The sequence below is a fragment of the Xyrauchen texanus genome, chromosome 8 (genome assembly GCF_025860055.1).
Source record: "Xyrauchen texanus isolate HMW12.3.18 chromosome 8, RBS_HiC_50CHRs, whole genome shotgun sequence".
NCBI lineage: Eukaryota > Metazoa > Chordata > Actinopteri > Cypriniformes > Catostomidae > Xyrauchen > Xyrauchen texanus.
In genome coordinates, this window is record NC_068283.1 from 14,123,558 (window position 1) to 14,150,857 (window position 27,300).

The following is a 27,300-nucleotide window of genomic DNA, read 5'->3' on the forward strand; positions in this document are numbered from 1 at the left end:
TCACCATTCACTACTATTGCATCTTTTCCCCATAAATGAATGAAACGTCTCACACTGGATGAGAAGCACCGCTTCACTGGTAGGACAGGACATGTCGATGCGGTGTAGGTGGCATTCAAAAATGTATGAATAGCCACCACAAATGTTCTGAAGGTTTCTGTATGTCTTCAACCATGAACAAATTGTCATTGATGATTTTGCAGGATAGAGTATTAAACTGGTGTATCTGTGCAAACTAATGGCAACGTTTCTGTCATTTCTGTGCATGTAGCCTTGAATAGGTTTCATTTAAGCTATCAAACCACAAAAAGACATATTTGCAACTGAAAATACATTGTGTAGGCAATATGAAAGATACATACACACAAAATAAATCATCCAGCGATGGCTTAAGTAAATTATCTATGTCCTTTTTTTATGATTTGTGTCGAATTTAATGTAGTCATAGAGTCGTGGTTGCACGCCGCTGACAGATGCATAACTTTTAGAATGCGCCATGTCATCCGCCAGATGCGGCCGGTGTGTGGCCCCCTTAAGACTTCAACTGAAATAAAAGTCTGTGTAATGTCAGACAATTCATGCACTCAGCACTCGCAGCTTGCCCTACTGTATGGAGCAGTAGTGGCAGAGTTACCTGGGTGCAACGCTGGCCTGACAAAACAATCGTAATTAATGGTGAATGATGCAACTAGCAACATTTTTGTGAAGACAACAACTTGCAAATGTGAGCTGAATGCTTTATCATCAAACCACACCGTGTGAATATGTTCCTCCTTTAAGATAAAAGTGTTGGACTGAGATTGGCTAATATGCTAAAGCTAGCGGCAACAATTCACATGTACTGTAAAACAAATTGTGTGATTTTAAAGTATATTCTTGGCTACTAATTGCATGAATTTCACAGTATATTTTAGAGTAGTATTTCTACAATTGATCACATTTAATAGACAACTGTATACTGTGACTTCACAGTTAACAGGTCCAGGAAATTACTGTCATGTAGCAATGCTGCTTTGTAGAATCACAATAATCATCTGTATTTCTTTGAGTCTTTTTTTGTTAGTTGTCACCATTGTTGAGTTTTAAATGCTGTGTTGATATCTGTGGTCGCATACGGTTGAATTTGTTAAATAAAAGTTCCTGAGTGACGAAACCAATCATATCACTGACTAGCATTGCAAATATCTCACCCTCATTTTATATTTAAATTTATAGTATTTCTTTATTTTCATATATACAACATGTCCAGACAAAATCAATCATTATATTGAACTAATTTTCTGAATACATCACAGTGCAACAGTGTTTTTAAACACAATTGCACCAGCTGGAAGAAAATGAATTGTAAATAAAATAGTAAAAGTTCCCATACAAAGGGAACACTAAACACCATAATGGTGACTTAAAATGAAACACTGTTATCCCACAATGCAGTCTGTCACTAGCCATAACATTCTGCTTAACATCTACTTTTTTGTTCACTTGGGTTTGGATCAACATAAGCCACTGATGACAGAATTTCCTTTATGGGGTGAAATAACCTTTTAAGTATCTAGCCATGTTTTGTTTACAGATATTCAGTGACCTCTTTCTGTTCATACTGGCCCTACCTGATCCCACCAGCCAATGAGCCACGGTTTGGAGCAGGTCTCACAGAACAGATCCATGAAGGGGGTCCTATGCTCGGTGGCCTGGCCACCCCCATCCAGCACTCCATCTGCGGTTGCCCCAAGCTCTAGCTCTGACCCTCTTCTCCCCTGCAGAGGGCTGTAGCTGGAGGAGTGGGCCAGCCGGTAGCCTCCGGGCACAGGTGAGGGGCAGGAAGAGGGTGAAGCATCAATTGCCTCAACCACACCCATGCTGAGGGTGACAGACGGTGTGGGCCGTTGGCAAAAGCAAGAGGCCCGGAAGTGCACAGGGGCAGAAGCACGGCGGGTGCTCCAGCGGCATGAGGACGTGGTTAAGGTGTGGGCAGAAAGGCCGCAGCCTAGCCGATCGGGACGCTCCAGAGTGACGGCTGCCCCCAACAGGAGGGGAGCAAGCTGGGCGGAAGTTTGGCGGCGAGCGCTCGTAAAAACTCTCTCTCTACATGCAGCAAGCGTTACCGCAACCAGGCCCTGGTTCCACGGCAATCTGCACACAAATGTCCCCTGTGAATGGCCCGCAAGGAGCCGCACAAATCCACAGGCCAAAGGGACTACATCTCATCCCAGCAGCTGAGTAGAGCTGACCCCAGTCTAGCACGATGGGGAGAAAGTGATGAGGGGTGGAACAGACAAAGATTGAGAGTCAGAGAGAGGGGACTGTCTGAAGGGCACAGAGAGGATGCAGTGTAAAGGAGGACAGAGACACCGAGGGTGAAATGAGAAAAAATGGAGGCGAACAAACAGCTAACAGAGATGAGAAGCAGGTGATGAGACTAAGGTATGAAAGGATGAGGAATGAAAACAGCAACAGTCAGACAGGCAACAGTAGGAGGAGACGTCTGAGAGGAGACAGACAGAAAAAGACACAAACAGAGAAACATGGAAATGCAAAAGTGAGAGAACCCTCAGCCAAAAGTCAAACTACAAAAGATTGGTGGTCTGGAAAAACATCCTCTTTCTCTCTCCCACTGCGTTGACGCCCCTCCCCCACCGCAGAGCTCTAGGACCGGGGCCCAGCGTTCCCAGCGAGTTGTGTTTAGAGTGCACAGTCCACGGAACACAATACCAGTCCTGTTGGCATAACGTTGCTCTCTTCAGCAGCCGTTTAATCCACACACAGCATGAGACTCGCTGATGCTGCTCAGCCGATACGCTGCCTCTCGCTCTGTCTCCCTGGATGCTGTAGACAGTTCTCGCAAGCTAATCAGCTGCTGTGGCAGGAGGCGCGTGCTTGGATGTGTGCTTGTGGTGTGTGTGTGTGTGTGTGTGTGTATGCGCACTCAGTGTGCGCATGTTCAGTAGACAGCATGTAGAGTGTGAAAAAATGGAGAAACGTGTGTGTGTGTGTGTGTGTGTGTGTGTGTGTGTGTGTGTGTGTGTGTGTGTGTGTGTGTGTGTGTATGTATGTATGAGAGTGTATGTGTGTGATTCTGTATGTATTTATTAGTCTCAGAAAAAAAAACGGTGGGAATCTGTGTTTACCCTAATTTCTGCATGACTGATTCTGCTTGTGTGTGTGTGTGTGTTTGTGTGTATCATCTGCTTCTACATACAAGAAAGCACTCTGCCTCTCTATGTCACCCAAGAGATCTTCCATTCACACACGACACATACACACAGACACTCCATACTCCCCATACTGAAATTCATCTTATCAAACACTCACCGAAACACAAGCAACACAGGTGTAATATGGCATTTGGAAACAAGTGTGCAAAAATTGCTTATCCACAGTCTTGTCTTTCAGGGTAAGGGAAAATTGTACTGTCTCTTTAAATGGAGAAGCTATGGAAGAGTGCAAGCGATTTTTCATTGGCCAGAGTCAAAATCACATGCCTTATGGCCACAGTGAAGAGCCAATGGTAAAACCGGCAGGATAGACCTTGCTGCAGCTCGATAGCAACGAAGGTTACAGCAGAAACACTGGCATCAGCACCCTCCTCCTCCCTCATTTTATGTCATCCCCTTCCACAAACCCTCTCGTTTGCAATCTTCCTCTGCTTTTTTCCTCTCTCTCTCATCTTCTCTCCTTCTCTCCTACATTTCTCAATTCAGAGCAGTGCATATGACAAGCCTGACATGAAAAAGCACACAAAAGCTATTTGCCTTCACGTTTGCAGATAATTAAATATACATTGGGGAAAAAAACAGTACTTAAATTGGACCATTTCAGGATTTTCGCTTGAGAACCTGCCACACACACAATCCACTCAATAATATTTTTTCCACCTGCACATTGATGCAGATTGCTCTTCATGCATTAAAATATTACAAAATGGCAAATACTGTATATAACCTATTTTTGGTGAAAGTTAAATGTTACACATTTCACGAAATGTGCAAAGTACTGTGGCCCCAAAGGTATCTGGACACTAAGCCAAACTTAAACATGTATTAATTTAATTTAATTAATATATAATAAAATTGAAGCTGAAGTGTGTAACTGTTTCAGGGTTAAAATCTTCTATCTCGGCTTAATATGCATTGACAACTATAAGCAAATCTGTGCTTCTCAACATGTGGCTTGTTGATCGCATTACCATGGAGAATAACGCAAATCCTCCACATGTGCTAGGTCTAGGCAGTTTACAAAAGCCCCTGTCTGCTGTTGATGTTGTCGGACTGACATCCACGCACAACTCACCATGTGCCCCATTGAGTGCAAGAACCACATTATAGCGACCATGAGGAGGTTAACCCAATGCGACTCTACCCACCTAGCAACTGGGCCAATTGGATGCTTAGGAAGCCTGACTGGAATCACTCAGCACACCCTGAATTCAAACTTACTCTCCAGGTGTGGTAGTCAACGTTATACTTGCTCAGCTATGCAGGCCCCCAATTTTTGGAATGTTAAAATATGTTCTTCTCTCCCATCTTAATATGCAGACACGGTAAGTAAGCCATTCATTGGTTGATTTCTTGAAAAATGTGTTAACACTGACCATGTTTACATGCACCTAAGAAAACGGTTTATGCCAGGGTTTTTGCAGAAAGCGGCTGTGGCAGGTTGAGCAAGAGACAGACACAGTGGGTGTGGCGTCATGCCTCGGAGAGGCATTTATTAAAATAATAAACGTAAAATTTAAAAAATTGTGTCCAGGGGGAAAGTGTCCAAAATAAAGGGGAATCAGGTATCCTTGCGGTAAAAGGTGGCATTGTATAGGATGGGGAGTATCCAGAGGAGGATCCAGGATATGGGCAGGTTCAGGCGGCCAGACACGCTCCCCTCCATGGTCTGTGGCTTGAGGGGCGGCGCTAAGTTGGCGGCCTGTCTTCCCTGGAGCCGCAGCGAGTATGAGAGCCGGACCCTCCTTGATCTGCGAGGATGCCAGTGTTTTGCAAACAAGGAGATAGAAGCCGGCTACCCGAGAAGAGGCGTGTTCTGCGTTTATTGTAACGCAGATGAGACTCCATCCAATTCAGGTGTGCCTCATCAACGCTGCCCCAATAAGGCTTATTTATTATGCACCTCTTCTCTTCTCCTGCCCAACTCCCATCTGTCACGATTGAAGGTGGAGGCAGACACAGGATGCGGATCTAGTCGCAGCGGAGGTTTATTAGACAATAAGGGTAATACAAAACATGAACAAAAGTAAACATCCACGATGGGAAAAAGATAAACAAAACACGCAGGGCAAACAAAGGGTTAACATAACATGGGAGGCATAAACGGGTATAACAATGGAGAAGACAATGATGGAAGCTTGGGAAACAGGCATAAACTTACAACAAAGACCGATCGGGGAATGGTGAATCAAACAGGGTTAAATACACAAACACAATGACAAATAAACGAGACACAGGTGAGAACAATGCAGGCAGTGAGAGAGGCCAGGAATTGTGGGAATTGTAGTTTTTACATAGAGAGTGAAACACGTGACATGGAATTGGAGCGGTGACGGGTGAACGTAACACACGGAGCGGACAACAAGGAAACGTGACATAAACGAGACTAGAGAAACAGAGAACATAGGACAGACAAACAGGAACGTGACATAATCCCCCCTCAAAAGGACCGGATTCCAGACGGTCCCAAACAACAACAAAAAATAGAAAAAGCAAACAAAAATTCCAGGAGAGGCGGGCTAGACAGGGGGGAAAAACGGACAGACCAAAGGGGCCACAAGGGACACAGAGACAGTCCAAGGAGGCACAAGGAACATTTAGGCAGTCCATGGGGAAAAAAGGGGCAAATAGGCAGTCCATGGGGGCACAAGGGGAAATTAGGCTGTCCACGGGGGCACAAGGGGAAATTAGGCAGTCCGCGGGGGCACAAAGGGAGAGGTTTAGGAGGCCAGGGAGGTATCGACCAGGCAGGGACAGGTTTCGGTGGTCTGGGAGGTGTTGCCCGCACAGGGTCGGGTTTAGATGGCCCGGAGGCTGGCCGTAAGGCAAGGGCCGGTTCAGGGGGCCTGGGAGGAGGCCAAAGGGCTAGGGCTGATCCAAGGGGCCTTGGAGATAAAGCTGAGGGAGGCTCTGGGGGCTCAGGAGATGGTGCTGAGGAAGGCCTAGGAGGCGGAGCCAAGGATGGCTCAGGAGGTGGAGCCGAGGGCGGTGGCGCCGTAGGCAGCTCTAGAGGCGGAGGCCTGGAAGGCTCTGGGGACGGAGCTGAGGAAGGCTCAGGAGGCGAAGCTCTAGAAGGCTCGAGAGACTCGAGAGGTGGAGCCCTGGAAGGCTTGAGTGACTTGAGGGGCGGATCCCTGGAAGGCCCGAGTGACTTGAGGGGCGGAGCTCTGGAAAGCTCGAGAGGAGGAGCTCTGGAAAGCTCGAGAGGCAGAGCTCTGGAAAGCTCGAGAGGCGGAGCTCTGGGAAGCTTGAGAGGCGGAGCTCTGGAAAGCTCGAGAGGCGGAGCCCTGGGAGGCTCGGGAAGCAGAGCCCTAGAGGGTTCGAGGGGTGCTGGCTGTTGGACGGTCCTGGCTGCTGGCGCTGGCTCTTGGACGGTCGAGGCTACAGGCGCTGGCTCAGGGACGGTCGAGGCTACAGGCGCTGGCTCACTGACCTCTGAAGCGACAGGCACTGGCTCACTGACTTTTGAGGCGACAGGCTTGCTCACAGTGACATGCGTTGGCGCAGGCTCGCCCACAGTGACATGCGTTGGCGCTGGCTCGCTCACCGTGGAAGGCGTGGGCGCTGGCTCGCTCACCGTGGAAGGCGTGGGCGCTGGCTCGCTCACCATGGAAGGCGTGGACGCTGGCTCGCTCACAGTGATATGCGTGGGTACTGGTTCGCTCACCGTGATAGGCATGAGCCGGGAGGTGAAAGCCTGTCTTCTCCTCCTCCTCTGGGCAGACGAAGTTGGCAGCACTGGCTCGTTGATCTGGGTAGGCATGGGCTCAGGCTCGAGAGCCGGAATCTCGAGCGGTGGTTCGTCGGCCGCGAGTTTCCTCAGGGTGAGACTCACGTGCTCCCTCCACGTGTGCTCTCCGAATTCCGGCGCTTCCCACCACTGGGCTGATGATAACCCGACCCGGTAGATGGTCTTCAAGGAAGCGTCGTCGAACCCGGTGTGGATGGCGACCGTGGAGAAGAGCCGTGAGTACTCGCGGACGGAAAAATTTGCCCGGGCCAGTTCGGTGAAAACCGCTGCTAGATCCATTAGTGGTCGGCCTTTCTGTCACGATTGAAGGTGGAGGCAGACACAGGATGCGGATCTAGTCGCAGCGGAGGTTTATTAGACAATAAGGGTAATGCAAAACATGAACAAAAGTAAACATCCACGATGGGAAAAAGATAAACAAAACACGCAGGGCAAACAAATGGTTAACATAACATGGGAGGCATAAACGGGTATAACAACGGAGAAGACAATGATGGAAGCTTGGGAAACAGGCATAAACTTACAACAAAGACCGACCGGGGAATGGTGAATCAAACAGGGTTAAATACACAAACACAATGACGACTAAACGAGACACAGGTGAGAACAATGAAGGGTGCAGGCAGTGAGAGAGGCCAGGAATTGTGGGAATTGTAGTTTTTACATAGAGAGTGAAACACGGGCGGGCAACAAGGAAAACGTGACATGGAATTGGAGCGGTGACGGGTGAACGTAACACACGGAGCGGACAACAAGGAAACGTGACATAAACGAGACTAGAGAAACAGAGAACATAGGACAGACAAACAGGAACGTGACACCATCGTGGGCCTGGCTGAAGGATGGCCCTAAAAGGCAGGGTGAAGATGACGAGAGGGAGGGGTGGGTCGTTCCACCACTGTGGCGTTCTGAAACGTTAGGTAACTAGAATGCTGATTTCCTTACACAGTTTAAGGGATTAAGAGAAAGTGGTTTAGCACACTTAGGTTTCTCTTGAAGAATGCAGATTAATTTGGACATGTAAAATGCATAATTGGCATTCTGATGTGTTTGAAGAGTGCGTGTGCGCGGAATAGACTGGGACAAAAAAAGTCATAGGATAGAGCCCAACAACAAGTCAACATAGCGGAAAGAATTAAACATTTCTGAGAGTCCAGAGGGAAAATCACACTCACTATAAAGTATACCCATTTATACACACCAAAGCAAAATATTGAATGCTTACTGACCAAGCCGCATGTATACGAGTAGTAAAGAGAACGGTGCTTATACAGTGCATGTAAACCGGAACACATATTTCTCGCAATAAGCCGCTTTCTGGTGTCCATATAAACATAGTCACTGTTGCTCTTTTGTGCAGTCAAAACATTGCTTAGTTTGTTAAGCTAGTTTGTTGTTGTTTGTGTGTCTCAACCTGCCCAACATAGCAATGTTGGCTCAACCGAAGGTCTGCGTTAGGGAAGGGACTATTTGTTTATTTAACAATGAGGGATGGGGGGTGGTATACAGGAAACCTGTTTGTGAACAATCAGTATTTTTGCAATTCCATCTAGTTACATTAGGGGCAGGGTCTAAAAACCAAATGTTTCAAGATCTCACATGAGAAACAAGACATCTGTTTTGAACAGCTCAAAATAAAGTGACTTGCCTCACTTAAAATAAGTAAAAATGATAAATTACATATTTGGGGGATATTCCCCATGTTGGGAAGTTATCAGGATAGAAATCATAACAAGCATATTAGATAGAAGCCTATATACTGTAAAATAACATATTTTCAATTAATGTATTCTAATATTAAATAATTACCCAAAAACATTTAACATATTTTAAATATTCATTTGGCCACCTAAAATCAACAAAATTATTTAAATTTTTTAACATTCGTTTTTAAATTAGCGGCTTGCTTCAGAATCTGTGTATGCTTATGTTCTACTAAAAAGAGAAAAGCCTCGTTTTTTTAAGCAACGGGAAGTGGAGTAATTCTGAAAATTTCATGATTTTTTTTTAACCGCTTATAAACCGATTACCCACATTTTGAAATAATATTTTCATTCGAGAACAATTTAATTTTGGGGATTTTGCAAAAAATGTGTTCGTTTTCTGTTTTCGTTTTCGTTCCTTGAACCATTTTAATCCCTTATTAGAGGTGCAAAAAGTACACTCTTCTGCCTGAACTATGGACATTTTCCACTAACATTTGGCAACCAGAAAGTACCTAAATGATAATGAGCAGCATATCTACTGTTAGCAGTTCAAATGTCAACAACAAATGTCTCTTTGTGCATGTTTTGCGTGAAAAATGGGGTTGAGCTCTTACTAAAACATAAAAGCCACTTTATTATTTTGTTATTTAATGCAATGAGATTCAGACATTCTTAAATATATGTATTGCTCTGGGAGGGTGAGATAGAAAGGGAAAGAGTAGAATTTACAGGAACAGAAGTAGGCAGCAAAGATGCAGCAGTGAGCAATTAAAGAAACACCTTGTTAGAGGCCATCTCGCTAACAGAGCGGTGGGTCTGAATGGTCTCCAGCTGGTCCAAACACCAGTCGAGTTCCTCCAGAGTCTCGTGGGCCATCTGCTGGTATGTTTCCTCTACACAGGACAAGAGACAACATCAGCACTTTATCACAACAGCACTGTCACGTGCACCTGGATCTAACACTCAGTATGGGACACTCGGTGTGAACTGTCATTGTGAACAGTGGGGATGTAGTTCTGCCAGGAGAACAGAGAGAGTTGCCCAAGTGATGGCTTGATAGAAAACTTCTGATCATGAATATTTTAAGAGCTTCATATGGAGAGATCAAATGCCCCATAAATAATAGATTTTTCCCACACAAGAATGAATAATCATATTTCCTCAAACCAGAGGAATTAAGAGAATTAAAGTCCAGGAGGAAGAATATTGCGGTTAAATGGCCGAGGACAGATGTGATATAAACAGATTTACAACTTGGCTATTACTGATTTGCACATGCGCTAAGCTGTCTAAGTGCTTCACTCATTAAATGTATTCAGTGTGTGACGAAATAAGTAGTCATTGCAGCTAAGTCACACTCAACTGATGTGACGTATATTACGAGATCTGATAGTGTCAGTGGTTTTTAACCAGTTACTTGGGCACATGTCATAGTAGACCCCGAAGCCGCCGCCAGGCGCCGCCATTTGCGCCATTTAGAATTTCAGCCACCGCCAGCCAATAATTTCGTAAGCCAAATTGAGCCGCCATCTGATAAAGTTTGGCTGAGCCGGCTAGAATTATTTGCATCAAATAATAATTCTATCACATAGAGACATACACACACGAAATATATAAACAATACACGAGATCTATTTTCCCACTGGATTCATAACAGCACAGTCTTGTGCTCGTTGCTACGATACACAGACGCACAGTGAATTGACGACCAATTAAAATTGCTCGTTTTCCGTACAGAAGAAGCGATGCATGTTTTTTCTCGCACTGAGGTGGAATGGCGCAAAGAAGCAAGCAAGGTAATTTTGATCTCACTTCTCACATACTTTCCTAATTCCTACTTACTTTTTTTTTTTAAATTTAGGCCTACCCAGACTTTTGTTAAATCTTCAGGGCACGGTTGCACAAACACCTGAATCGAAGATTGATGTTATGAACCAAACATTCTGGAACGGAGAGATTTATAGCACTGAACGTGATATTACTGCAGTAACAAACCACCGTTTCCACATTGCTAATTCATGACGCATGCTTCAGTGTACATTGAAGTGAAATGTGCAAAACTTTGTCCAAAATAATACTGATAACAGTGTGTGTTTATATTAAGGCGAGACACGGCAGGCAAAAACATCGGTTTTTTTTTTACTGGTCAATTTTGAGATTTTTGGATATTTGTCTTCAATAACATGTCTTCTTTCAGACTTGTGGTGAAAAAAAGTCTGAAATACACGTTTAGGTCTTTATTTTACTACACTTCGTTTGTTTGCATCTGTAGATTTCTCATAAATTCAACAAAAGTTTGCGTTCTTAATCAACATACTTCTCCGCGATCTCTGCCGTAATGGCAAACGATCATCACTTGCTCCTTCAAGGTGTAATATGATAAGCTTCATCCATGATAATGCCAAGTTATTGTATACAACTTAGCCTACATACATTTAGCCTAAACACAACACATTGTAGGCTATTTGAAAATGTTTAGTAGCATACAGACTACAAAATAAATATGTACATATGTTGTTAAAGTAAAATCTGGTGTTTTCTTTATTACATTGTATTGCATTTTGTAGAAATATAGTGTAAGCCATGCATTGCTTGGAAATATTGAGATCTAGTAAATCAGTATATCATAGACATCTGTAGACATGAAGTGGCAGCTTCAGCCATTTGCAGCTATGAAAAGTTTGGCGGCTGCAGCAGCCATTTAGGTTTTGGCTGAGCCGGCTAGCCAGCCAATAACTTCATCAGCCAGCCATTATTCTCAAAACAAATGGCTTCGGGCTCTATGTCATAGGCCCCATTTACACCTGGTATTAAGATCTGTCTTGGGCGAACCATCTTGGATTATAAACTTTGCCTGTTACATCGTCCAAAAAATGTTCAAGCAGAAAATGCAAAAATGCGTATACAAATGTATGCAAATATAGAACAATCTTCACTATGAAGTGACACAAATCTTGTGAAGCAAGAACATCCAAAGCTCAGTTAATATGTCTACATTTACTCAACTAAAATAACTGCTCGAAATGTCATATTTGTGCCTAGATTTTTAAACATATTCTGATTTCTGATTTCTCTCTGATTTCTTTAAAAATTTTTGCAGTTTATTATCATTCAGTAACACAGTGACGTAAATATTGACGTGTGCCGTCATGTACTCATAGACCGTTCCTGCAATATCTGAACACAAGAGGTCACAGGAGATGCATTTGAGATGCATATTACAACCAGGTCTAGAATTCGGTGTGTGTCACCTGCCCACTTGTGATCGGATCTTCTGAGATGGATCTTTATTCCATACGTAAATAGGGCCATTGTGACATAATAATTGATACGATTTTCATAGATCATGTGAGTACATCTGGATGGGAGGCCAAAGGGTCTTGCGCATAAGTCCTCTGAGTCTGAACTAAGCAGTTGTCAGACAATCTGGATTCCTGTTATGAATATCTGTAGCTTTGGAGCTGTTGAGGATAATTTGCTGCTTTCTCTCTTTTCACACTTTTCTTGGTGAATCTGAATAGATGATTTATTTCAAAAACTTCAACATGTGGAGCACCTTTGCATTCTTGCTGATATGCTTTAGTGTTCACATTCTTTGCATCAACTAGCTGTTGAGGCCTGTTCTTTGGCTGCTTCAAGAATCGCGTTATATCCCAGCCCCAGTTTCCCATATGGCTACACTATTTCTGATGCTGTAATGCATTTATACTGGCAACAGTGCCTTCATGAGGAAGCGTATGCGTAAATGTGAGAGACGCTGTGTGGGAGAGTTCTAGTTTGGGAGATGGAAAGCTCACCAGTAATTAAGTTACAGTACAGTAAACATACCTGAGAGTGTTGCCGGGGTAACAGTGGGTTGGCTGGTCACTGGCGATCTCCTGTGGACAAAAAGATAATTACATCAGTGCTAGTGGGGTGGAGGGCACCCTCTACTGGCGTGAAACTAGAAGGGCTACACTTGTTATGAGACTATGCGAAATGCTGATGTTACATTTAATAAAATATCCATGTCTCTAACTTAAGGAAATATTCCAGGTTCAATACAAGTTAAGCTCAGTTGACAGACTTTTTGTGGCATAATATTGATCTCCACAAAAATTATTTTGACTCGTCCCTCCTTTTCTTTAAAAAAAGCAAAAATGTGGGTTCCTGTGAGACACTTACAATGGAAGTGAAAGGGTAAATTTTGGAGGGTTTAAAGGCAGAAATATGAAGCTTATTATTAATAAAAGCACTTAAATTAATTGTTCTGTTAAAAATTGTGTATTATTTGAACTGTTAAGTTGTATAAATTGTAATTTTTACAGTCATTTTATGGTTTGTTGATGTTACATCGTCATGGCAACAAAGTTGTAAAATTGACTGTCCCTTTACACAGGAAGGTTAGTAAGATTATCACACTAAAATCATGTTTACATACATATTGTTTACGTCTTGTGGCTAAATTTAGTTTAATATTCAAAACTTGGCCCCATTCACTTCCATTGTAAGTGCCTCCTGCTTTTTGTTTTTAAAGAAATGGAGGGACGAGTCTAAATTATTTTTGTGGTAATCAACATTATGCCACAAATGCTGTTGATTGAGCTTAACTTGTATTGAACCCGGAATATCCCTTTAAGATTCATATATTTAGATAATTAATGTTAATAAACGTTAATAAAAGAAACGTCCTCTCACTTTCAACATCTTTTATTTTCAGCAAACTTAACATGTGTAAATATTAGTTTGAACATAAAAAGATTCAACAACTAATACATAAACTGAACAAGTTTCACAGACATGTGACTAACAGAAATGGAATAATGTGTCCCTGAACAAAGGGGGGTCAAAATCAAAAGTAACAGTCTGGTGTGGCCACCAGCTGCATTAAGTTCAGCAGTGCATCTCCTCCTCATGGTCTGCACCAGATTTGCCAGTTCTTGAGATGTTACCCCACTCTTCCACCAAGGCACTTGCAAGTTCCCAGACATTTCTGGGGGGAATGGCCCTAGCCCTCACCCTCTGATCCAACAGGTCCCAGACATGCTTAATAGGATTGAGATCCTGTCTAGCAGAAAATCATGCACAGAACGAGCAGTATGGCTGGTGGCATTGTCATGCTGGAGGGTCATGTCAGGATGAGGCTGCAGGAAGGGTACCACATGAGGGAGGAGGATGTCTTCCCTGTAACGCACAGCATTGAGATTGCCTGCAGTGGCAACAAGCTCAGTATGATGATGCTGTGACACCTGGACCCTTCACCTCCAAACCGACCCCACTCCAGAGCACAGGCCTTGGTGTAACGCTTATTCCAACCATCACCCCTGGAGAGACAAATTGAGACTCGTCAGTGAAGAGCACTTTTGGCCAGTCCTGTTGGGTCCAGCGAAGGTGGGTTTGTGTCCATCGGCGATGTTGTTGCTGGTGATGTCTGGTAAGGACTGGTCTTACAACAGGTCTACAAGTCCTCAGTCCAGCCTCTCTCAGCCTATTGCGGACAGTCAGAGCACTGATGGAGGGATTGTGTGTTCCTGATGTAACTCAGGCACTTGTTATTGCCATCCTGTACTTGTCCCGCAGGTGTGATATTTAGATGTACTGATCCTGTGCAGGTGTTGTTACATGTGGTCTGCCACTGCGAGGACAATCAGCTGTCCTTCCTGTCTCCCTGTAGCTCTGTCTTAGGCATCTCACAGTACGGACGTTGCTATTTATTGCCCTGGCCACATCTGCAGTCCTCATGCCTCCATGCAGCATGCCTAAGGCATGTTCACGCAGACGAGCAGGGAACCTGGGCATCTTTTTTTTTAGTGTTTTTCAAAGTCAGTATAAAGGTCTCTTTAGTGTCCTAAGTTTTTATAACTGTGACCTTAATTGCCTACCATCTGTAAGCTGTTAGTGTCTTAAAGACTGCTCAACAGGTGCATGTTCATTAATTGTTTATTGTTAATTAAACAAGCATGGAAAAAGTTATTTGAATTTTTACAAAATTATCTTTAAAATACTGTGTCCTGAAAAAGTGACGTTTCTTTTTTTTTTTGCTGAGTTTAGTTTAGTTCAAGAGGAGATGTGCGTAATTAGTAGGGTTAGAAAATATAATTGAATGGAAAAACAAAATTAGTCAATGGAAAGTCCCAACAATGTGTGGGTGGTTATGTGAATGTGAATAAACATTATATTTGTTCATTAGATTAATTTATTCATCATGAATAAATGATGATCACTACAGTGTGACTGTTCTGTGTCAATACAAAAAACACTTTATAGGAAAGGACACCCCGCTTGCCATGAGAGGGCAGAGCAGAGATAATGAAATTGATGCAAGCTGAAAGAGGTGAACTAACTTGTTGGCAGGACTCGTGACATTGGCGAGAATGGTGAAGTTGCTTCTGACAGTTCGTAGGCTAGCCAACACCTGCATCAAAGAGAAGAACAGGAGTTGGGGGAGAACAGCAGGATATTAGTCAACGCCACCTCTGAAAGTCATAATAAGCAATTAGCCCTCATTATATACTGTTTGCCAGACACAGCAAAGGCTTACCTGAGCAAAAGGGGTGACTATGTGGTCTTCAGCATGACTGCAGAAAGGAGAGAGAAAATTATGAGTTCCAGTCAGTACCTACAAATGTTTTTCATCCAAGTTGTAAGTTCAATTTTTTTGAATATCGCAAAATAAGTAAATAAATAAAACTGCGAATAAAGCAGCGTTTCCATCCCATGTGGCAAATTGGTGGATTATAGGAATGAAAATGGAAATTGAAGCCACTGTTTTATTCACTGTTTTTTTAATTAAATGTAATACATTTCTTGTGTCATAAATTACTAAAATGTAATCAATTAAATAACATGTTTGCTAGCATTCATGTTTTACATCTGGGAGCGAAAGCAAGTCAGAGAGTTCTTGGAGGTAGTAATAGCCAATAATTTTGATGACAGGCTGTGGCATTGCAGAATTACGTTTCCCTTTCTGTCACTCACTCGATGTTGTGTCGAACAAGGAGTCTTCCTGGGACGCCAAACAGGTGAACCTGATGCGATAGAGCCCGTCCCTCCAGCTGAGATGGAGAAGGGTTTCTACAGCCCTTACTTCATCGCACCCAAAAAAAGCGGCGGGTTGCGACCAACCCTGGACCTGCGAGTTCTCAACTGGGCCTTACACAGACTCCCGTTCAAAATACTCACGCAGAAACAGATTCTTACCTGCGTTCGACAACTAGATTGGTTTGCGCCGGTAGACCTGAAGGACGCGTACTTCCACGTCTCCATTCTGCCTCGACACCGACCCTTCTTACGGTTCACATTCAACGGCCAGGTGTATCAGTACAAGGTCCTCCTTTTCGGCCTGTCCCTGTCCCCTCGAGCCTTCACGAAGATTGCAAAGGCAGCTCTTGCCCCACTAAGGGAAGTGGGCTTTCGCATACTAAACTACCTCGATGACTGGCTCATCCTGGCTCACTCTCGAGAGTTACTGTGCACTCACAGGGACCAGGTACTCAGGCACCTCAGCCGTCTAGGGCTTCAGGTCAACTGGGAAAAGAGCAAGCTCGTCCCGGTTCAGAGCAACCCTTTTCTCAGCATGGAGTTATACTCAGTCTCAATGACAGCGCATCTCACCAACGAACGTGCTCAGTCAGTGCTCAGGTGCCTCGCTTTCTTCGAGCCTGGTACAGCGGTTTCTCTAAAACAATTCCAGAGGCTCCTGGGGCATATGGCATCCTCAGCCGCTCGGGTTGATGCATATGAGACTGCTTCAGCACTGGCTACAGACTCGAGTCCCGAGATGGGCATTGCGCCACGGCACATACCGTGTGACAATCACCCCTACTTGCCATCAGACTTTCAACCCTTGGACAGACCTCTGCTTTCTGCGGACCGGAGTCCCCTTGCAGCAGGTGTCCAGACATGCCGTGGTAACCAAAGATGCCTCCCGACAGGGTTGGGGCGCCGTGTGCAACGGGCACGCTGCCACTGGCCCCTGGAAAGGACCCCGGCAACGTTGGCACATCAACTGCCTAGAGTTGTTGGCTGTATCTCTTGTCCTACGGAGGTTTCTCCCACTAATCCGGGGCAAGCACGTCTTGATCCGTTCAGACAGCACCGCGATGGTAGCATACATAAATCGCCAAAGCAGCGTGCGCTCTCGTCATATGTCACAACTTGCCTGCCATTTCCTTTGGAATCAGCCGTGACTTAGGTCGCTGCACGCCACTCTCATCCCTGGCAACCGCAACACGAAGGCGGATGCACTGTCGTGGCAGGTTTCCCAGTGGAGAGTGGAGGCTCCACCCCCAGGTGGTCCAGCTGATATGGGACCAATTCGGTAAGGCACAGATAGATCTCTTTGCCTCCCAAGACAACTCCCACTGCCCGCTCTGGTACTCCCTGACAGGAGCTCCTCTCGGGACAGACGCGCTGGCACACAGCTGGCCCCGGGGGCTGCGCAAGTATGCATTTCCCCCAGTGAGCCTTCTTGCACCGGTATTGTGCTGTCATCCTGGTGGCCCCTTACTGGCCCTGAAAGGCGCCCGAAAGACTGAACCCTCCTCGGCATAGCCTATTCCCCACCTGGGATCTCTCAGTGGTCCTCTCGGCCTCCAGAGACCCCCCTTCGAGCCACTTGATTCAGTTGAGCTCAAGGCCCTCTCCCTGAAGACGGCCCTCCTGATCACCTTAGCCTCCATCAAGAGGGTCAGAGACCTGCAAGCGTTCTCTGTCAGTGACACCTGCCTGGAGTTCGGTCCGGCACATTCTCACGTTACACTGAGGTCATGACCGGGCTACGTGCCCAAGGTTCCTACGATCCCCTTCAGGTACCAGGTCGTGATTCTGCAAGCCCTACCCCGGGAGGGTCTCATCCAGTGTTTTGTCAGGTCCGAGCCGGTAGAACTCGGTAACGCGGCACAACCGAACGAGTGTTCCGCTTGCACACAACGCCCTTCACCAAATTGATTCAGTGTGCCTTCTATCCCAGGTTAGCCACTAAGCATCGCTCCCTGGATGTTCTCCTCCCTAGCCTTCTGGCCTGCGAATTCAGCGGAGCAATTCGCGTCCAGACCCAATACGAGTCATAGGTACTGGGGCCGGGCTCCACGGGCTTAGTTCCCTTTTCAGGCAAACTCCTCGTGATGTATTTCCCGCGGTACGGTCCCCCTGTCGGCAGACCCGCGTTTCCCTTGGGCAGCCCCACTGCCCCAGTCACCGTGCTTGTAGAGTCCCCCATCATTAGGCTGGACCTACCACCACGCCATTTCCCACGTACGGCTTCACAACCCTCGTGGTGTATTTGCCACATGTTACCTCCCCCTAGACTGGGCAGGATGTGGCCTCCACAGGGTATTTTCCCCCTGAAAAAATAGGACTGGGAAAGACCGCCTTCCCCGACGCATTTCATAGCGTTAAGATAGCCCCAGCCGCTGCACATCCTATGTGAGAGACATAGTGAGAGAGAAGGCCGCTGCTGCTGGGCTTGCTACCATGCTAGTCATGTAGCACCTGTTCCCCCCCTCAGGGTCTGTATGTGACACCTCTTTGGGGGCATTGGGGAGGGCTACTTGCAGCCGACACAGGTGCCTCTAGCACGCAGTAGTCTGCTTTCACCTGTCTCGACAGTTCACGTAACATGGTCAGTGCCAGTAGCAGTTTTAGGCACGGGCGAACCGGGCATTCGCCCGGGGCGGCATTTTTTCATATCACATGGGGGGCGGCACGAGCAGTTTAAAAAAATAAAAAATTAAAAAATAAATAAATAAAAAATACAAATAATTAAAAAAAAATAATCCTCTGCGCCGCAAAGCGGTTTTCTACATAGAGGTTTTCTATTATCTATCATTTCACTGTGTGGGGAATTGGCAAATTGGCGCCCCTGCGTGCTGAGAAGGTGCCGTGTGTGAGAAGGGGAAAGGGGAGGGGGGCGCAGCAGGCAGGGGATAGTTCACCTCTGGGTGACTGACTGGGGGGGGGCAATACTCTAATGAAATTAGTGGGCTAAAGTCAGTCACACTCGACTTTCTTCCAAATAACGCATATTTTATTCATAATATTATAAATACAGGCCTATAGTTCCTGCACATTTTTGTTTTTCTGTGTGAAATGGCTAATAAAAATAAGTAATACAAAACGATTATGTGGTCACCTCACCAAGGTGAATTGGTTTAGTCTTGTGACTCGTAACGTGAGTGACAGTGTTGGGGGGGCGGGGGATGGGAAATCTGTTGATTGTCGAGTGCCAAATAAACAGGGATGGATAGGAAAAGGTCAAAGCCATCAGGTGCACAATTTAGAAAAAAAAAAGAAAAGAAGAAGAGGAGAAACGAGCAAAAGATAAAGGTATGCAACTATGTTCTCTGTGATATGATTACGGTATCCATGTTGTCATGAATGAAGGGCTAATGTTAATTGTTGGTAACTCTTACGTTTGTTAGCCTATTTTCTATGATGCTTGCTATGCTTATACAACAATAATTCGGTTTTAAGTCAACAAACACGAGATCTAATTTCACCATAATATTATGCTTTGCAACCAAACTGTTACAAGTTCAGTTATTATTTATTTCCATCAGTTGGGTTACGTTAGGCCCTGTAATTAGCCAATGGATTTTTTTTAAAATCTGTAGGTAGTTTCAAAGAGACGACATTTGCTATTTATTTACTACTTATTTGCTACATGACACATGCCATGAATATGAAGGAGGTTTTTATGCATGTTTATGACAACTGTCATTAAGTGTCACATTAAGTGTCAACGTTGTCGTTGATGCAGCCACGTCAGCCATCAAGGAGAGATTTTCCACATTGGAAAATGTGGGAAAGAAATTCGGGGTTTTGACAAATTTCCCAAGTCTTGCAGGTGAGGAGCTGGCAGAGCAATGCGAGGCACTAGGCAGCACACTGCACTTTAAGGGGCACTCTGATGTGGACAGTAGAGAGCTTGTGCAGGAAATTAAGAACTTCCCTGAACTGCCATCAAAGACCATGAGCCTCCTTGAGCTTATCACTTTTATGCATGATAAGGATCTATCGGAGATCTACCCCAATTTTTGGACTGCTATCAGGATTGCACTTACTCTGCCAGTCACTGTGGCTCAAGCAGAGAGGAGCTTTTCAAAACTAAAGTTGATCAAGTCATACCTGAGACCATGTCCCAGGAACGGCTACCTGGCCTTGCCGTCATCAGTATCAATCACTCAATAGGGGAGCAGATTTCATACGATGACATCATTGTTGATTTTGCATCAAGGAAAGCCAGAAAAGTCAGGTTTTAGTTTTAGTTTGTGTTTTCTGTTCTTAGTGCAATAGTGTAATAATTAGATTCTCTTTATTGTGTTTTCACATTTGTGTGTAATATATAATATATATATTCTATTCTATATTTTATTTGTATATTATTCTTAATGTGTTATATTATTGTTGCTCTCTGCACTTGTTACATTTTTTATATATCTGATTGTATATATGTTTGGCACATTTATGTATATAGTGTATATTTAAGTTCTGATAACTGTCATAGTTTGCCAAAAGACAATGAACACAATTCTGCACAATGTCGGATGTTAGGAAGGATTTGTGCAATTGAGAATTATAAATGTCTCTTTAAGAGAAATGTTGTTATAATAAAAAAAAATGTTTTTTGGGGGGGGGCGCTCAAAGGTGGTCTCGCCCAGGGTGCAATTCAATGTAGAACCGCCACTGGTCAGTGCGTGGCGTTTTTATATGGTTACTTTTGTAACCTCCGTTCCCCGAGGGAAGGAACAAGCCGTTGTGTTCCTCCTGCCACAGCACTAGACCTACCACTGTAAATGGCCGTACCTTATTTTCGGCTCCTCAGTGCAAAATACTGACTGGCACTCGCTGCCCCGCTTCCCTTTATACCCATATGTTCGGGGCGGGGCGTGCAAATTCTGTCTGCCAACTTGACATTGGCTTTTTCTCAGGTTCAGAGGTACGTTTGTGTCCCAGGAAGACCACTTGTGTCACTTAATTCGACACAACGTCTCGTTCCTTCCCTCGGGGAACAGAGGTTACAATAGTGATGCTATGTGATGATATTGATTATATTCTCTGAGTGGATTCGCTGTATTTATATGGTTTGTTGAGGCAAAATCACATTATATTTTGATGCTCAACTACATTCTTATCTAAATTTCATAGGTTTGTAAATTTTTCAACTTGGTAAAGGTGTTTTCATTGTAATTTATTTGTATGTCTTCTTACTGAATAAAAATTACATAAAAATAATTGTCTTTAAAATAACATTTGCACACAAAATACATAGGTAGAAATCCAGCTATTGATATTATTAACAGAAAAATAAAATGAAAAATATATGAAAACTGAAATGAAAAAAGAAAATTGTAAATAACATTTTTAAAAAAACATTGGAAAAACTGAAACTATGATTAAAAAAACTAAATAAAATTAAAATAACCTTGAGTTAACTTTAGTTTGTGATTCAAAATGTATTTTAAAAATTGTTAACCTTTACAACCCCACCTTCATTAAACATGAAAATGTCACTAAATATCAAAACCAATCATATAGCTTCAGAAGACATGGATTTAAACACTAAAATAATATAGATTACTTTTATGCTGCCTTAATTTTCTTTTTGGGGCTTGAAAGTGTAAGTCCCTATTGACATGCATTGGATATAATGGCATCATATCTCCATCAAAATATCTTTGTTTCTGAGTAAATGATTAACGAGAATTATCATTTGGGGGTAAACTTTCCTGTAAACTTATTTAAATGACATAAATATCTAGGAGAGAAAACTACTGAAAACTAAACCAAATTGAAAGGAAAAATTGAAGATTACATTCAAATAATGATTTGAAAATAATCAGGGGCCTGGGTAGCTTTGCGAGTATTGGCACTGATTACCACCCCTGGAGTCGCGAGTTCGAATCCAGGCCATGCTGAGTGAATCCAGACAGGTCTCCTAAGCAACCAAATTGGTGTGGTTGCTAGGGAGGGTAGAGTCACATTGGATAACCTCCTTGTGGTCATGATTAGTGGTTCTCGCTCTCAATGGGGTGTGCAGTAAGTTGTGCGTGGATCGCAGAGAGTAGCATGAGCCTCCACATGCTGTGAGTCTCAGAGGTGTCATGCACAATGAGCCACGTGATAAGATGCACGGATTGACTGTTTCAGAAGCGGAGGCAACTGAGACTTGTTCTCTGCCACCCGGATTGAGGTGCGTAACCGTGCCACCATGAGGACCTACTAAATAGTGGGAAGTGGGCATTCCAAATTGGGAGAAAAGGGGATCAAATATATATATATATGACCCTCCCATTTACTTTGCTACCAGTAATAATTTTGTAAATGTTTACAAATTCTCTTTTACAACAGTGAAATGGCTAGAAATCATCAAAGCCTGCATTTCTTTATGGCCCTAATCCACAGTCACGCCAGTCAGTGCTGTGAACAGAGAGCTAGAGCATTTCGGAGGGTGTAACTGTATTATAGTGATATGGGTAAAAGGGGATTTAGTTGATGTGCTTAATGCTGCATGGTGATTCTAAGATAAAAGAAATTCCTCTGAGGCCTTTTTAAAATGAACAGATAGTAAACGGTGAAGGGAGTGAGTGTGTTCTGAGTGGTGCGGGAGGTGGATTACCCCTCGCTGTTGATGGAGGAGTTTCGTGACATGGTGTTGGGGGACATGTCGAAGTCAGAGTCGGATCGATAAAGGAAGGATTCCCTCCTTTGACTCTGAGGGAAAGAGGGATGAAGCACCAGCCCAGGACTCGCCTGCGAATCCATAGGGCTTCGGCCAGGAGAGGGCCCATTCTCCCCATCATAGCTGTGGAGAGAGAGAGAGAGAGAGAGAGAGAGAGAGAGAGAGAGAGAGAGAGAAAGTAAAAATGCATGTCTTGTCATTAAGTTCAAACACAGCATTGCCGGTGACAGAATTAGATTTCTCGTCTCCGGCCAACACAGCACAAATAGAGATGTGGAACACAAATAACCATGATAGCCTCTTTCTCAGTAGAGACGCTTTCTGAATGTCTAAAGAGCTGATGAACACTGTGTCGCCCATTAAAAGAAATGACCAGCCTAATCAGAGAAGAATCCTCAGCTGCCACTTCACAATTATGTGCTACAGGCACTCTGTGTCTCAAAGGAATAGTTCAACAAAGAAGACAAATCTGTAAATTTTTTCTTCACCCTCATGATGTATCAAACCTTTATGCAGTTGCTTTTTTAAGTAAAAGGTAAAAATTAATTTGGAGAATCTTTACACATCTCTTTACTTTACAAGGAAGCTTCACCGTGACCATGGCTGCCAAGCTCCATAAAAGCAACATAAAAGCATTCCATACAACTTATGAGCTATATCCCAATTCTTATTAAACCATATGATAGCTTTGTGTGAGGAAAAGAAAAAATGTCATCTTTACGCACTGATTATCACCCCCTCTGCAGATTCTCTGAAATCTCATTCGCATTAAAAAAATGGTGCACCAACATGGCATTGGTTCTCATCAGTGTTGGATGTAATCTGATTATAAAGGTACTTTATTACTGTAATCTAATTACTTTTGGTACAGAAAATTAGTGTAACACATAACATTTGTAATTCTTGCAAAAAGAATACAGCTACTGACTTTCAATTAAAGCTAATGTATGTAACTTTTTCTGTTTTAAAATACTTTATCCTATCCAGGCTTACTCTGCAGAGACAACTATTATTAAGCCACTCATAGGTTTATTTTATCGAAAACTCTAAGCACTGTCTTTCTGTGGCACTATGAAAAAAGCGACTGTTGATCGAACAAAGTTAATTTTTGCAATTCTGTTTGGTGGTGGTAGTGTCACAGGAATGACATACTTCAGTATTAAGTAAAAAAAATACAATAAAATACTATATTCACTCTTAACTCTTTATTCTGTGCTTGTGTCTATAGTACTCCCACCACTTTCAGAACTGGGCAGTGCGATACTGATATTGATTTTTGTATGACAATGTGCTTATGTTCCTCATTTGTGAATTGCTTTGGATAAAATATCTGCTAAATGACCATGTAAATGTCAATAAGTTGAATTACTTTAAGTACATTACTTGGGTTACACATACAGTATTTCTAAAATAATATTATTTATGTAGAATACATTTAAAACATGAAATATGTTAATAGATATGTCTGTTTGTGCTTGCCCCCACTAATGAGTCACTGCAAGAGAGAAACGTGTGGTGCTAAATGTATGATCTGCGTGCGGCAGTGAACAAGGAGAAAACATGAATACATTTTTTTGAATGTTCTTGTATAGGATGTATAGAAAAACTGTATTTTGAATTAGTTTGAATTAAAAAAAAACTTTTTATGCTATCAGTGAAATCAGTAATATGATTAGAATTTCGGAGAAGTAATACTTAACTAATTTACCCAACACGTGTTTGTGTGTGTGTACTGAAACCAAATATATCCCACCAGTTTGAATATGCAGAATGGAGAACAAGATTTAAGAGCTGCAGAGGAGGGGAAGATTTTCAGTGAATAAAGTCTAAAAGTTCTGTCTATTTCTCACATAAAGATATTGTGTCATTTCAGAAGACTCAGCATACAATTTATTAGGGCTTCTTGTATCTATATTTTGTGTGTTTTTGACAGCTGTGGCCACAAAATTCTCCTTTTGTGTAATAACAGCATTTAGGCTTAGAACAGCATCATAGGAATGAGTTATTAATACCAGAATTAAAAATTTTAGGCAATCTGTTCCTTTTAGTTGTGCACTTTACACCAACATCTGTAGAAGGGCTAATCCACACAGTTTGGGCTTTAAACATGTGACTAGTGGAAAAGTACCGGACACAGTGTGTGACCCTTTCTATGGTTATAATGCATTCTGTATTTGTTCAGTTATCATGTCTCTGTGATAATGAATAAAGTCTAGTCATCCGGAGAGTGAAATGATTGCAGAGCTGAAAGTGAGCATAAAGCCTATTGCAGGTAGTCATTTGGTAGTAGTAAACAAGATACATCATGTCGTCAAATCCGGCCCATAATAGCAGATTCTGTAATAAAGGATAGAGTAAATGCAGGCAGCAATGTAAAGTTTACAGCTTATCATCTGAACACATTGTAGAGTGTGGAGGACAAAAAGCAACAGAGGGCAAAGGATCAGGAGGATCAGGGGAGAATCTGCATTTTATGAACTAAAGAAACGTAAATAAAAACTAAATAAAAATTGATTCCTGACTAAAAAATGTATTGAAATAAAATAAATGTATTTTAATTTGTGATACACCATATATTATAAAATTTGAAAACTTAAAGGGATAGTTCACCCCAAAATGAAAATTCTCTCATCATTTACTCCCACTCATGCATCCCAGATGTGTATGACTTTCTTTCTTCTACTGAACACAAAAAGATTTTAGAAGAATATTTCAGCTCTGTAGGTCCTCACAATGCAAGTGAATGGTGACAAGACTTTTGAAGCTCCATAAAGCACATAAAGGCAGCATAAAAGTAATCCATAAGACTCAAGGGGCAGTGGTGGCTCAGAGGTTAAGGCTCTGGTTTACTGACCAGAAGGTCAGGGATTCAAGCCCCAGCACCGCCAAGATGCCACTGTTGGGTGCTTGAGCAAGACGCTTGACCCTATCTGCTCCAGGGATGCTGTATCATGGCTGACCCTGCACTCTGACCCCATTTTAGCTGGAATATTCAGAAACAATTATTTCACTGCATATGTGCAAATATGTAATGTGTGACCAAAAAATTAAGGCTTCTTGAAGTTGTTAATTCCAGTGGTAAATATAGATCAATATTGAAGTCCTTTTTCCAATCTCCACTTTCACTTTCTTCAGTTTTTCAAGCCTGGAAAAGTTTTTTCTAGATAAGTGTTTCTTCAACTTCTGGCAATTTCATGTAAAGCCCATGGGTTGATTTTTATTAAAACAGATTTCAACTTTTTTCTTTTTGTTATATGAAGGTATAAGCTAAAAAGAAAGAAAGAAAAGAAGGTCAAAATAGCTCGTAAACATTTTACCAGGTCTTAATCATTTTTGTAAATGACATTTTAGATGTTTGTATTGTTTTAGCCTTTTTCCAGACTTTCAATATTAACTAAATTAATCCTATATTAAAAATTTAAAATGATTAAATAGTTAAGTGTATAATTAAATATTAAAGATTGAAATTAGAAAACCATTCCAGTGTTATTGTGTGAAAAATATTTATATCAATATTAATAAAAATGATGATTGTCTGACAGTTGTGGTGTAATTTCCTACACACCAAAGAGTGTTGCCCCTAATAAAGTAATTTAGTGTACTTGTTAACCAAGTTGACAAAAGTGTCAGTGAAGAGCACAATTAAGATCACTATTTTTTTAAATAAAGAAAAATCAAGATTAGTATCATTTGTGAGCAGAATAGTTTAATCTATTCTCCACCTTTGACCAGTCCTGACCAGTAGGTGGTGATATGCATGAAGAATGTGAATTGTCAAAAAACACATAAAGAGGAATGTAAAAGTGGAGATTGATAGTAAAAAAGAGACTTTAATATTGATGTATTTCTCACCCACACCTATCATATCACTTCTGAAGATATAGATTAAACCACTAGAGTCTTATGGATTACTTTTATGCTGCCTTCATGTGCATTTTATGGACCTACAGAGCTGAAAAAATTCTTCTAAAAATCTTTATTTACTTTCAGCAGTAGAACGAAAGTCATACACATCTGGGATGGCATGAGGGTGAGTAAATGATGAGAGAATTTTCATTTCTGGCTGAACTAAAAGGAATCTGCCATACAATTAGAATATATAATTTCCATCACTGTCATTTCCTCCACAGAATTCTATTAAAGACAATATAGAATTTAACATGTATTGGAAATGACTATGTGGTGGGAATTTGAATGACCTTATGAAAACATTTATCATAGAGTGAAACCTAAACTAACCGAAAATAAAATGGAAATAAAAAAACAAAAAAAAACAACAATGCTGGCTCCTACGACTGAACCTCAAATATCTGAATAAACAGCTGACCTTGGAGCTCTAGGTGGAGTCAGGTGTTGCTGGTGTAAAGGCCTCATGAGAGCAGGAGCTGGAGGGCGCTTACACAGTTCCAGTCACCTCAGCTCTGGTTCCAAACTCCTCTGAGTCATCGCGGGAATTATGGGTACACAGCACCAGCGAAACCTCAAACCAAAGCCTACACTTCTGAACTGAAGCATCAAAACTTGCCGCCTGCCAAGACTTCAGTCTCTCTCTCCAGCTGTCAGTCAATCTTCCTCCCCCTCACTCCCTCGCTCTAACAGACAAAATACTAAAAACCACTCTTCCCACATGCATTTCAGATTGTCTCCTGCCCATGACTGCAGAACCGAAGGCAGTTGTAGCCTCGTGGTATGCCGAGCTTCTATTTCTGTTCTGCAGAAACTGATAAGCCGAGCCAGGACTACGGTTCAAGACTGTCCCTTACTAAAAAGACCAGCTCAAACCAGCTTGAATTTCCAGACTAGTCCAAGCTGCAGGGTTTCCGCTCCTTTTGACCAAAGAATTTTCCTCTACTTTTCTGTTGTTTGTAATTATAGGATAAAGCTGTGGTCACACTAGACTTTGAGCATGCAATATTATTTTGGAGAGGATTACAAACTTGAGAGTTCTGGTTTTAATGAATCATTACT

The 27,300-nt window shown here is 42.7% G+C and overlaps 1 protein-coding gene across 3 annotated transcripts in view; it reads right to left on the minus strand.

The window, feature by feature from the left end:
- LOC127648031 (cAMP-specific 3',5'-cyclic phosphodiesterase 4C-like) overlaps positions 1-27,300 on the minus strand; it is a 92,189-nt gene that overhangs the window by 29,522 nt on the left and 35,367 nt on the right. For 2 of the 3 annotated variants that reach the window (XM_052132599.1, XM_052132601.1), the window contains 5 exons: positions 22,270-22,455; positions 15,193-15,229; positions 14,996-15,066; positions 12,501-12,550; positions 9,453-9,565 (listed from right to left, as the gene is read on the minus strand). In XM_052132599.1, the coding sequence (XP_051988559.1) occupies positions 9,453-9,565; positions 12,501-12,550; positions 14,996-15,066; positions 15,193-15,229; positions 22,270-22,455 (457 nt within the window). The remainder of the gene's footprint in view (positions 1-9,452; positions 9,566-12,500; positions 12,551-14,995; positions 15,067-15,192; positions 15,230-22,269; positions 22,456-27,300) is intronic. The other variant, XM_052132600.1, reaches the window with a different exon arrangement.